At 38.3% G+C, this 12981-nt stretch overlaps 1 protein-coding gene across 4 annotated transcripts in view; it reads left to right on the top strand.

The window, feature by feature from the left end:
* TECPR2 (tectonin beta-propeller repeat containing 2) overlaps positions 1–12981 on the top strand; it is a 43839-nt gene that overhangs the window by 10153 nt on the left and 20705 nt on the right. For 3 of the 4 annotated variants that reach the window (XR_001873573.1, XR_001873574.1, XM_017807436.1), the window contains exons 9-16: positions 598–1023; positions 1677–2671; positions 4225–4408; positions 6444–6617; positions 8804–8984; positions 10129–10270; positions 11599–11839; positions 12623–12712. Coding sequence is in view for 2 of the 4 variants with exons in the window: in XM_017807436.1 (XP_017662925.1) it covers positions 598–1023; positions 1677–2671; positions 4225–4408; positions 6444–6617; positions 8804–8984; positions 10129–10270; positions 11599–11839; positions 12623–12712 (2433 nt within the window). In the remaining 2 variants the exon portion in view is untranslated. The remainder of the gene's footprint in view (positions 1–597; positions 1024–1676; positions 2672–4224; positions 4409–6443; positions 6618–8803; positions 8985–10128; positions 10271–11598; positions 11840–12622; positions 12713–12981) is intronic. The other variant, XM_017807437.1, reaches the window with a different exon arrangement.

The following is a 12981-nucleotide window of genomic DNA, read 5'->3' as shown; positions in this document are numbered from 1 at the left end:
AGAACTTAACCTTCTTATTATTACATGTTAGTGATAGCTTTAGTCATTTAAGCAGTTCTTTACTCACAGACTTATAGAGACTAAGTATAAGTTTACAAGGAGCCTTCTTGAATTATATTTTATTTTAATCACCCCAGCGGTTTATTTGGTAGTTTTCCTTAATTTTTTTTCAAGCTACTGAATGTTTGAATGAGGAAGGTAAAGATATAGGATGGCACTTCGGTGTGTGATACAATTCCAAGCTGCAGACCTCTACTTTCTTTATACATAAACATAAATTCAGAATTTTGCTAGTAGAAACTTCATACAGAGTTTGGGGGATTGATTTTACTAAAATGTTTTCATATAGATTAACTTACAGGAAGTTTACATTGCATATGTGTGCAAATATATATGTAGTTATATACATATATATCTTTTAAATTTTGTGAACTTAGAATTATTTTTTTTTTTTGCGTAAAGATTCTTTTCTTTTAATACTCTCCAAGGACTAAGCCCCTACTCACCTGATGCTAGTATTTATTCTTGAACTAGTATTTATACTTTTCTTTTGGACAGTTTCAGATGTGAATTCAAAATTATTGAATCCTTTAACAGATACGAGTCCTAAATTGCTGACCCCATCATCAGTAGTTTCGTCTGTATCATCCAGCCCTTCAGTGGAAACAGATAAAAAAATGGTTACTTCCCTTTTGGTTACTGGTGATAAAAATGGTTCTTCGGTGAAAGATGATCTGGAAACTCCAACGCTGTCTGAGAAAAGTTTTGATAGAATGGGAGACTTGAGCAATGAAATGAGAAAAAGGGGCTGCTCTGTAGTAAGTGAATCACGAAGCAGGAGCAGTTCTGTGAACTCTGTGGACAGTGGCTCGAGCTTTATGATGTGTGCAGACCAACTTTCAGAAGCTCAGAGAGAAGGTCAACTTTCTTCACAACGGTTCAGCACCATCAGCTCTGAGGATTTTGATCAAGAACTCATTGTAAAGCCAATTAAAGTAAAAAAGAAAAGAAAGAAGAAACAGGGTAGGTCTGGCAGAACTTTCCCCGTCACTGCTTGTTATTAGAGCATGGTCACTTCTGATGCTTCAGGGGAGAGAGCGTGTCTGTTTGGCATGCTTTGCTTATGTTGTATTGTCATGCTTCTGAAATAATTGAGGGGTCACTGTGGGCCATTTCTGTTTCGGATGAAAGCCTGTTTTGAAGGTGATAAATTGATTAAGTGTTTTTAGATCTATTTGTTTTATTCTTTTAATTTTGTTTTGCTTCATTTAAACATGCTCAAAGTTCTAATGTATGGATTAATAGCAGCATGCAGTGGACTCTGTTTCGAGTTTCATGTTGGAATTGTGTAATATCTATTAATCCTATTCTGAATATTTGACAGTGTCTTTCTTAGCCGTTGTTTTTTAGTTTGCTAAAATAGTGTGAGTACTTGATTGTTTTAATTGTTTACTATTATGGTGTTACAACTTGAAAATGTTTTGCTGTTAAGACTTTTTTTGGCTTTATATATATCATTAGTGTTAAGGTTGAAAAAAAAATCAGTATGTCGAAATTTAGATTTAGCTCTGTTCTTCCCCCAGTTATAAAAATACTTTAATTTCTTACTTTGCATTGGAATTTGATTGTACTAATATTATTTACACCCCCTCCTTTCTTTTTTTTTGTGAGAACAGAAAGTGGGACAAGGAAAAACCACAGCTCTCTGGAAGGCACACCAATTTATGAGCGTCAGCTTTCTGGTGACAGTCCCCATTCACTGAATGCAGACTCCTTTTCCATGACCTCCAGCATAATGAGTGGCAGCATTGATCATTTGAGCACTGGATCTCCAGATCAGGAAAGCATGTTCAGTATGGAGTCCCATACGATCTTGCAAGAAGATAATGGTTCAGAAACTTTCAGTGTCCTGCAGTCTCCTGAGTCAGCAACGGTACTAATTAATGAAGAAAATGGAGAGGTGGTTGATTTGCAGAAACTTCCAAACAGTGACAGTGGCATGGGTACTTCAGCTATTATAGATACTTTGACATCTGCATCTCCTCTGGTCCTCACAGAAGACTTGACAAGCAGTATTGATGGTGAATATAATGGTAGTGTGGTTTCTGCAAGCAAAGAATTCTGTCCTGGAAAGCTGAGCCAAGAGGAGGAGCAGGATTTTCCTATGTTGTGTAAAATAGATGAAGATTTGGATAAAATGAAGCTGCAGGATACTGAAAAGTCTTTTGAAGGGCCAGACCCTACAGACCAGACGTTTTTGGAACGTGACCATACATTTGGTGTTCAGACATCACTGACACCAAAGGAAAGTGATGAAATTGGTAGGGAAGACCAGCAGGAGCTCTCCCTAATCCACAGCGCTCTGTCAGACCCTTCTGTGCTCCACTTTGACATCTCTAACGATGTTTGTTCAGATAACACTTCCATTTCTAGATGGAATTTTGAAAGTGCAATCAAAGCTAAATCTAGTGCTAGCACTGCTGAATGGGTAGCAGACACTCATGAAAGTAAGACTGAGAAATCTGCCTCAAGTGATGAAGAGGATATTTATGGCCATGGATTACCATATTCATCCTCGGAGACCAGCATGCCTGAAGCTGGTGCTGTGCCTGGCTCACAGGATGTGGCCAAGATAAGCGCCGATGAAATGGTGCTGTTAAAATCTGATCAGGTATTTGTTTTCAGTTTAGCTAAAGTACCTTTTAACTTTCAAAAGAAACAGCTTTTCAAAAGCAGCCTTCCTGTAATTACTGTCCTTTAAATCTGTAGAGAGCAATTTTTTTTCCCTTCATTCAAGTAAACAAGTAAAGCAAAAAGCCAAAAGCAACACGTAACTCTTAGAAACTGTGATGTGTCTGACTTCAGAATGGGCGATGTGTGCTTACAATGAAGAGAAGCTGCTCTGGCTGTGTTATTCCCAGCTCAACAAAAATGATATTAGAAAGCCATCCATTACAGAGTGAGCAGTAAAACCAAGTCATGCTCAAGTACTGCACATTGTTTGGGTCTCCAGTAGCCCAAATTCTGTGTGAATGCTCTTCCCAAATTCAACTGACTTCATGGGGAATTAATGCTGATTATCTCACATGGCTGGCTCCTGGTTAAGGGTTATTTTACCTGTAAATACTTAAAATAAGGATTAGTCTCTGTGCCCTAGCCAGCAGTTAGAACTATTTAAAACAATGACAGTTTCTTTTTTTCTGTTATCCCTTTTTCCTTTATTGTTATTTTTCTGTTGTCCCTCTTTCCTTTATTGTCATTTTTATGTTATCACTCTTTCCTTCATTGTTATTTTGTGGATGAATGTTTCCAGAAACAATAATTCTCATCAGACTATAGAAAAGAAGTACTAAAAATTAATTGTAAAACCTGGAAAACTGCCAGACTTACTGGAATTTTTAGCAGAAGTCTGAAGAAGGAAATGCAGTTCTTCTAAATTGGGGGTTTTTTAGGTCTGTGGATTTTTATTTTATTTTTTTTTTTTAGATCTGTAACAGCCTTGAATTGAGAGCAACCAAGAATTTGCTCATAAAGGCTGAGTTACAAGTTAGTGGTGTCCAGTCTAGTAACAACTGCAGCCTAAACTGTAGAAGACTTCTAGTTTCAGGTTATTGTGTTCTCTCACTGTGACATGTTCAGAAAGGCTCCACTAATCCTTTCATTGCAGGTCACGTGTGCAGTGCTTGAGTTCATGGCACACAAGCCATCAAAATTTCAGATAGCAGCCTGCAAACCAAACGTCTGCAAGACATGGGTCCTGTACCATACAGAGAGTATTGGAGTTGGATATTTAGCTGTCTCTGCACTCTAGCTGTCTTGTTCCCTTTGCTCATCACTTCCTAGACAATGAATAATTTCCTACACTAAAGACAGACTGTAGCTTTTTATGTATTCCTTTTTTGCACCTGCCATTTACTTTAAGTATGTGTTCTTTAACTAATAAGAGAAGATTTTCCACTTTTTGGAGGTGGATGACAGTGTGGAGGGGTTTGTTTTTTTTTGCTAAAACTGTTGTTCTAGCAGTCTTATTGTGCAGTACATAGAGAACACTGGCAGATGTAGTTTTTTATTTTACACAAGGCAAATTTATTCATTGATTAAGGTTACTTAAGATTCTTAAGTTCAGCGGTTTTTAATCAAAACATGGGAGGTGCTGTACTTATATACCCGTTTTCTTGTGCAGTTGGAAGTCACCTGACACTGTTCTGACTGTGCAGTTTTTAGTTTGCAGAGAGCTGGATGGGGTACTCTGGCCCTGGTTATGGCATCCTGAGCCTGGTTGTTTCAGAAAAGTACATTTGGTGCCTGGACTACCGAGGCAGCCTGTACTGCAGTGCCCTTCCTGCGGCCGGGCTGCGCTGGCAGAAGTTTGAGGATGGAGTCCAGCAAGTGGCCGTGTCCCCGTCAGGTAGGTTGGTTTCTGCTGCACTGTCACCTCGAAAACTTGCATAAACTTGGGCATTTTCTTTGCTTTTTTTGTTTAATTAGATGAAACTTGTAATTTTCGAGATTACAGATAGAGTTCAGTGCAAATGTAATTTCCACTTAGGCAGTTTATTGCTTTTTATTTAAATATGGTATTTATGAAAACTTGGTTGTTTATGGCTTGTTTCACATAAAAGTAATGTGTTGGTTTTGTTTTTAAAAAAAACCCCTCACAGTTACATGACTTCACTACCTCTGCATCCCATGTTGTAGTGTAAGTGGCTGTCTTTCTAATGGGTTCACGTTGCATTTTGGAAGATTTTCAACCCGCGTTTGTCTGATCGAAGTGAACTTCAGAAGTAGCAGTTCAGTGGTAGGCAGAGATGAATGAAGAGCTCCCTTTCTATACAAAACCTTGATTTTTGTTACAGAACTAGAGAAATTCTTTACTGTGGGGGTGGTGAGGCACTGGAACAGGTTGCCCAGAGAAGCTGTGGGTGCCCCATCCCTGCAAGTGTTCAAGGCCGGGTTGGATGGGGCCCTGAGTGATCTGGTGTAGTGGAAGCTCTCCCTGTCCATATCAAGGGGAGTTGGAACTAGTTGATCTTTAAGATTCCCTTCCTCCCAAACCATTCTGTGATTCACAAATTTAAAATTCTTTTTGTTGTAAATGTTGAATTGCTTTTGCATATGTGTGGATTTGTTGATTTGACTTCTTTTTAAATACTGAAGAAAAAAATGCCTTTTAAGGTTTGATGCATTTGCATATGAATTTGTTCTGAGTGGTTGGGAAGGAGGATTATGTTGGATTAAAAATAAGTAGGTTTTGGTTATAAACTTGTCACTTTTGGCCTTCCAGATTGTTCCAGGACTGGTGGGAAAATACAAGTTTCTCAGCTATTTCCATTACTTTGTCTTCTGCCTTGCTGCTACTTTTCTTCCCTGTCGTTTCTAAAAGCACATGTCAATCTTCCCTTCTCTCTGTAGGGGAAGAAAGAAATTCTATTTAACCTTTGTTATGGCTAAAACAATTTAGGAGTAGTTGTACTAGGTGAGATGGTAGGTTCACCCAGCTCAGTATCTTACCCGTAAGAGTGGTCAAAAGCAGGTCCCTGCAGAAAAGTCAAAGCAATGGGCATGTGTGAAGTGTGCCCTTGGTATTTTTAGGCTACAATTGGTGGCTCAAAGATTTCCTGGGCAAAAGGTTGTTCTTCTGCATTTACTGTCCTTCAGTTCCAGGAACTCACCCAGCTTTTCATTGAATCTATGGAAGCCATTTTTGCCATGGGTGTATTAATGCAGGAGCACGTTAACCACAAATGTCAAAGTGGAATCAAATGGTACTTTGTGGAATTATTCAAAGGAGGTTAATATGACAATGTACTGTTCTGGTATGAACTAGCAGTTAAGTTTGGGCTTCTGTTTGGTTTTCTTTTTCTAAGCTGTCCTTGCTAATTCAAATGAGGGGAGAATTCTGGAGAAGGATTTGTGCAGTGGCATTGCTGAGTAACGAGAAGGTAATAACACTGCCCAGTGCAGGGTGGCCAGCACACCTGGTCAGTCACTTGTGACTGGTCCACAAAAGCTGTGATTTACTACTAATATTTGTGAAAGGTGGAAGTACCAAAATTAAACCCTTTTCCTTTATGCACCAAGGATGTACTAGACTAGGACAGAAGCAAGCCATGAACTTCAGTCTCTCAGCATTGGCCCTGACATAGAACTTGTTTGTTAGTGTTCAGTGTTTAACTGAGGAAAAGTAACTTGCATTTGAATATTTAAAAATCACACATATTCTAATGGTATATGCATTTCAGCAGTTCTTAGACAAGTTAGTCACTGCTCTGGTCTTGCTTTTAAAAAAAAAAAATTCCAAGTGTTTTTTAATCTTGCATTTTTGTTTAATACTGCTGCTTTCCTTTTCCTCTCCCATAGGTTTGGGTGTAGGTAGGACACATCAGCTGAGTCTGTTACAGTAATTGCTGAGTGCTGTTATGTTCTCTCAACTCCTCACATAGGGGCTCTTCTCTGGAAGATTGAGCAGAAGACTAACAAAGCCTTTGCTTGTGGAAAAGTAACTATAAAAGGAAAACGCCACTGGTATGAGGCTTTACCCCAGGCTGTATTTGTAGCTTTAAGTGATGACACCGCCTGGATTATCAGAACAAATGGAGATCTGTATCTGCAAACAGGTACCTGAATTAATTACAGGCTCTTTGAATTTTTGCAGGCTGAGATCATTAGATTTCAAATCTATAGAATGTCCACAGTTTGCTATAAACTTTTATTTGCAGCCAGGACATAGGGAAGCCTTTTTATCTTGAGAAAATTTTGGAAACAGTTGTGAAGTTCTGTGTAATTAGGAGAGTGGAAAAGCCAGTTCATGGACACTTTTTATGTGTGCCAAGTGGAGTACCTACAGTATAGAGAGTTTGACATGTGGAGGATATAGGATGGATGCAGAGAAATGGAAAGGGATTGCAGAAAATATGAAAATAATATCCTTGCTTTGGCAATGGTACGGTGCACTGAAACAACTGAGCCTTAAGTGCGTTTTCTTGATTTAGGGATTTTAACAGTTTTAGAAGGACTTTGAAAGGCAATGAGATACTGTGTGGCTGTTCAGAAGGAATTTAGGTATGGGGGCAGAAAAGGGGAAAGTATTTGTATTGTGTTATGAAAAGCACAGATCTCTTGAAGATAAGAGTTACCACTTGATAATGAAAGTGTTCTGAGACAGATCATGAAGTGCTTTGGAAGTATAAACAGGTGGTATGTATTTTATGTGATAGAGAAAGCAAAGCCATGGAGGAATGGAATGGGCTGTGGAGCAGCATCTTTACAGCTGCCTTCTTGTTGGATGTGAATGAGGCAAGGACTGGAAAAGGCATAGTGCAGTGTCAACTTTGAAGTCATGACCATAGTTTTAAGTTCTTCAGTGAATAGAAGAGGATGCATTTGAAGGTGTTATGCAAACAATATTATTGCTAAATACAAGGAGCAAGGATGAAGGTACAAGTTTTAGAGTTAAAGGAGAAAAGTATCAAGGACTCCTGGGCATGCTGGTGTTGCACAGAGAGCTGACTTGGTAAGGAAAAATTACCAATAATATGATGAAGGAATTACTGGAGAATGAAGAGGAAGACTGAGGTAAAGGGGAAACTGTAAGACCTACTAAAGCAGGACAACATTTCAGAGTGGCTGTCAAAATTCTCATTTACTTTTAATTTTGGCACTCTCCTATTTTCTTTTTTAAATTTAGTTACTGTAGCACAATACAGAAATTCTTCGTGATTAAGAAAACTGTTTAAGTATGCATAATTGTTTTGAAGATAATCTACTCAAATTACTTTCTTTTAATTAAATGTAGTAGTTACAGAGAAATCAAGTGGCCCTGCCCATGGTCACATGCATAGTGCCAGCCAGCTTGGATAGTGGTGATCAAGAGTGAACTTTTGATGCCAATCACACAGGGCTCTGTGGAGGTTTGAATCAACGCTTTTCTGCCATGTGAGAGATTGGTTTGATTACATCAGCTTACATTCTGCTGTTTTTAGGCTCCTAAATTTGTCTTTTGATGCGAGAAGTAAATTTGCAGTATATATGTCTTGTTAATGTGAGACAACCAGTGGAAATTGTTTCTCCAGGATTTTTTCATTCCCTTCACTGTCTCGTCTAACATTTATAACAAAAGTGTGTGCTCAGAGGTTTAAAAATGAGCATTCTTGTTAATTTAGAGTATCACATAGATGAATCTATTTGTACTGGCTTTGGCAGCATGAGATTAAACAAAAACTATGTCTCCTGAGGTGTTTTACATGGAGCTGTGTAAATCAAACTTCAGTGTAATTGTGAAGAAGATATGTTCCTGTAGATTAGATATATAGATGTGTGCAACGTGCCTGTAAAGCTAGCAGAACCTCTCTGCTCCTTTCAGTACTACAGACTGTGGCATGCTCTTTTGCAATTGCTCTGCAGCCACTATTCAGATCAGGTTGCTTCTCTCCCTGGCATGTTTTGGGCAAAAGTTCTTCCTTTACTGACTTTTCCTTTGATGCTTTGTCAGGTCTAATAGGGATTTTGTAAATGGAGATTCCTGGTACTGACACTAGAGGGAGAAAAGGAACAGAAATGACAGGACATGACTAGTGGGCCCTGCAGGATGTTGAAGGATGTACAGTGCTTTATTTCTTAAAATGTAAACTCACTTATATTAGAGGAAATTATTAATAGTTTGTAGAAAGGAAATAATGATCAAATGACAAATGTTAGCGTGTCAGGGATATTCCTCTTCTCATTTTCTTTCGCTGAGTTGCTTTATCTCTTTTTGTTGCAAAAGCCAAAGTTTGTAAAGCAATCCTCGTTTTTTGATTTCTAGGCCTGAGTGTGGATCGTCCTTGTGCCCGAGCAGTAAAGGTTGACTGCCCTTATCCACTGTCACAGGTTACATCCAGAAATAATGTAGTGTGGGCCCTGAGTGAGCAGCGGGCCCTGCTGTACCGGGAGGGAGTGCGCAGCTTCTGTCCTGAGGGAGAGCAGTGGAAGAGTGATATTGTCAGGTAATGGCACTGTGGTGGGACATTTCTGCTTTTATTAAGTACTGCTTCATGCCATAATGACTTTGAGCTCACCAGTTATTTGAGGGTTTGTTGTTTTTTTTTTTTTTCCCCTGAGGTTAAATCTCAGAATTTTCTTGGTCATCCAGTCACAGATTTTTATAAATACTTTGTGTGGTTGATATTTAGCTTTGTAGTTGATCCTGTGCTCGCAGTAGTTGTTTTGTGCTCAAGTTAAAAGCCCTGAGTCTCTAATGCTGGCTTTGAGAATCTAGAATGTAGTCTCTCTTGTGACATCAGCCTGAAGCAAGTATAGGAGGAAATTCCAGTTCTTGTCGTCATATGATTTTATCTACTGGATATTCTATTGTGAAGCTTTAACTTGTCTTACCTCACAGCCTGGTATTTTGGCCCTTGAAAAGTCTAAGAAACTACTCAGTATCTTGTTCAAACCTGAAATTCGCATGCACTTTAATTGGTTTATTTAATGACAAAGCTGCTTGACCTACACCTTAGCTACATTTAGTGTTCTTGGGGTTTGTATTAAAATTGCAGAAAGCAGTCAGTATTTGTTCTTAAATTGTTGAGAAAGGTTATCTGAAAGAACTAGCATTGTTTGCTACCTTTTCAGTGTCTGATACGATCACCTGTTGAATTTCTGAGCTTGAAAATTGTTTACTTATGCAGAAAACTTGCAGTCCTAAATTCAGTGTTTATCTTTGCCATATAGTTAGGTTAAGTTTTCTATTTATGGTCCCTGAACTGCTAGTATTGTTCTCAGAATAGGTCAAGGAAGTTGGAGGAGACACATTTATGAGGCTGTTTTATCAAAAACTCAAAGAACACAGCTCTTGATTACTTAAAATAGGTTTTGTTTAGTTTTATTGTTATGTATCCAAGTTTCAAATCTTTAGTAATCTTTGAAAGACTTATTTTTTTTATTGTTGAATGTTTTTTACTTATACAAACTAATGAAATATAAATTACTGAATAACCGTGAAAATTTGATATCAAATGTGTTTTTTAGCTTGGCCCCACTGAGTTCAATCATTTTAAACTGCTATTAGCATTGTAAGAGCTTCCTTAAAATACCATAAACATAATTTGAAGTAAGGTTTTTAATTTTTTTGCTTGTTTGCATTTCCAGTGAAATGCAAGCTTTGGAACCAGTGTGCATAACCCTTGGAGATCAGCAGACATTATGGGCTTTGGATATCCATGGCAATCTCTGGTTCAGAACTGGTATAGTTTCAAAGAAACCACAAGGAGATGATAACCATTGGTGGCAAGTAGGCATTTTTTTATTTTGCTTTCAGTTTAGTCTTTTAGCTTGGGTTTATTATTTGTGTTGTTTTCCCACAAGATCGAAGATAAAAATTAATTGCTCGATATATTACAGCACTCTTTATTCAGTATATTAAAACTGCAGTGTGGCTATGGCTGAAATCCCTTTTCATGTCTGCCATAAAGGGTGGGGGGGAAAACCATCCCATGGTCATCCAGAGCAGCATCACAGGAGTTTTCAAGAACAGAAGAAATGCTCTGCCAGGTCATATCAATGGTGACTGTAGCCTGGTACCTTTACAGTGGCAGTAGAACATGCTGTTGAGGCAGAGCATCACATCTGGCTGCTGAATGCAGCCTCTTCTCTTGTCTTCCAGTGCCCATCCTTTTCCTTAGCTGAGTAAAATAAATAATAAGTAACTGTGCAAAAAAAATGTGTTACACATTTTTCCATTCAGTTGAGGTTTCTTTGAACCGTGTGGAGCTGTTTGCCTCAGTCACAGCTCATGTGGGTAAAAACAACTCAGTTACTGCAAGTGCTGTCTGGTTTTGATTTAGAATTCCTGACTCTGGTTTCTCCAGATTTTCTTGTTTTCCCCAGAGACAGGAGTGGGGAAGAAGAGGGTACAAAAATTGTTATACAGAAAATCTGTTTGTCTACATGCCTACCTAAGTTAAAAGAATTTCAGTTTATGTGCATATATAATCTCTTCTTGCATGTGGGCATCATGAGTAGCTTGGCTTTGAGGTTATTGGCAAACTGGTTCTCTTTTTGTGCTCTTAGGCATTTCCTTCCTTACTAAGAGTATCCCAAAGTGTTGCCAACCTAGTTGTCCATGGCCGAACTTGGGCAATTGCTTACTTAGACCACCTCCTTCATTATGAATTAAAATGTCCATGAGGTTGTTGTAAAGGAGTATTGCATACAAGTTTTTGTGATGTGGTTTGAATTGCTACACTGCTCAAATTTCTCTCTTCCTTTGGGAAATTGAAAATTCACCTCTTGGTTTGCAGAGTTCAACATGTTTTTAGAGGCAGAGAAGAGGTGATGTCCTAAAAAGAAGGGCTTTTATAAATGCAGAATTCTAAATGGATTGTTGGGTAGGAGGGAGTTGTAAGCTGATGCTTAATATTGATTGTGGTTTATTAGCGAGACACTTATTCAAAATGTACCTTTTTTATTTTTCCCCTCCTGCACTTTGAAGCTTTCTAAACTCTTGGTAGATTTCCTGTCCATAAAGAACCCACACCAAAAAACCAGCTTCTGGTAAAAGATTGTGCAGTTCAGCCAAAAGCTTAATTAATTATCAAGAGCACTTTTTTTTTCCCCCAGGTGAGCATCACTGATTACGTAGTGTTTGACCAGTGCAGCCTGTTCCAGACAATAATCCAGGCAACTCATACAGTGGCAACAGCAGCTCAGGCACCTGTGGAGAAGGTGGCTGATAAGCTTCGAATGGCATTTTGGTCACAGCAGCTTCAGTGTCAGCCCAGCCTCCTCGGAGTTAATGGCAGTGGAGTCTGGATCTCTTCAGGCAAAAATGAATTCCATGTAGCAAAGGGAAACTTAATAGGTTGGTGTGTTTTTACATCTAATATTTTTAAGTTAAGAAAATTAGGAGGAAATAACTAACTACAGCACCACAAAAATTACCCATGGCAAGTCAGGGCAGCTTTAACAAACATGCTTAAAAATTAAATTAAATGATTCATTAGCATTTAGTCTTAAATACTTTCTCATTTAAAGGGAAATATTTTTTGTGGAAAAGTCGTTGTCAGCTGGTGAGCTGTGCACAGGTAACTCCTTTTAACACCTACATTTCTCTGCGCTGAGAAGTCTCTTCTCTGGGATGAGAAGGCAATCTTAAGCTTAAGTTTTATTTAGCACAATGGAATCTGGTTCACCATCAGTGTGACTATGCAAAGCAGTAATGTTATGGTTTTTCAGTGCTAGTAGAGGAATTGCTTTATTTTTCTTGCTTTATTTCTCAAAATAGAATTTTGATTTGGTACATTTCTTCATCCAGGTAAATGCTGACAATAGGCCTAGGACATTGTTTAATCTCATGACCAAATTAGTCCCCTGTTGAAGACAACTAATCTTGTCCTTGATCCTTTTCTGCATTCCCAGTTTTCTCTCTGTGTGTGTACATATGTATACATATGTGTCAGGGGGACACATATGTTCCCCCTCCCCTCAACAGTTTCTTAGAAGATTTACACAGAAAATCTTGTCTAAATGATATTTAATAATTGATCGCAATAGAATTTCTTTCAAACTGTAACATTTTAAGTAACAACAAATTTTAAGAGAAAATTAAGTTTCATATTAATGCCGCCCTGTCCTTCCTTTCAAGGCACTTATTGGAATAATATTGTGCCTCGTGGTACTGCTTCTGCCACAAAGTGGATTTTTGTGTTGGCTTCCACAGCTTCATCTAAAGAAGGTTAGTGAATCAACAGTGCAGGCATATAATATCTGATTTTTAAATAGAGTGGAATTGATGGTGTAAGTAATTAAATGTCCTTGAATTACTTCAAATTTTGGGTGTCTCTTCTATATGCAGGGATCTAAAGTATTTGAAGTAGGGTGAAAATATGTCTGTAAAACTACTGGAGATTAAAATAACATATTATTCACTCTCACCTTTCGTGTGGAGTGGCATCCAACAGAGAAATGGGCAGTTCTTTAAGAGCAGTAACTCCCTAAATTGCC

The sequence above is a fragment of the Lepidothrix coronata genome, unplaced genomic scaffold, assembly GCF_001604755.1.
Source record: "Lepidothrix coronata isolate B3197 unplaced genomic scaffold, Lepidothrix_coronata-1.0 Scaffold19, whole genome shotgun sequence".
In the NCBI taxonomy this organism is placed as follows: Eukaryota; Metazoa; Chordata; class Aves; order Passeriformes; family Pipridae; genus Lepidothrix; species Lepidothrix coronata.
Note: the sequence above shows the minus strand (reverse complement) of the source record. Positions and strands in the feature narration are given on the sequence as shown.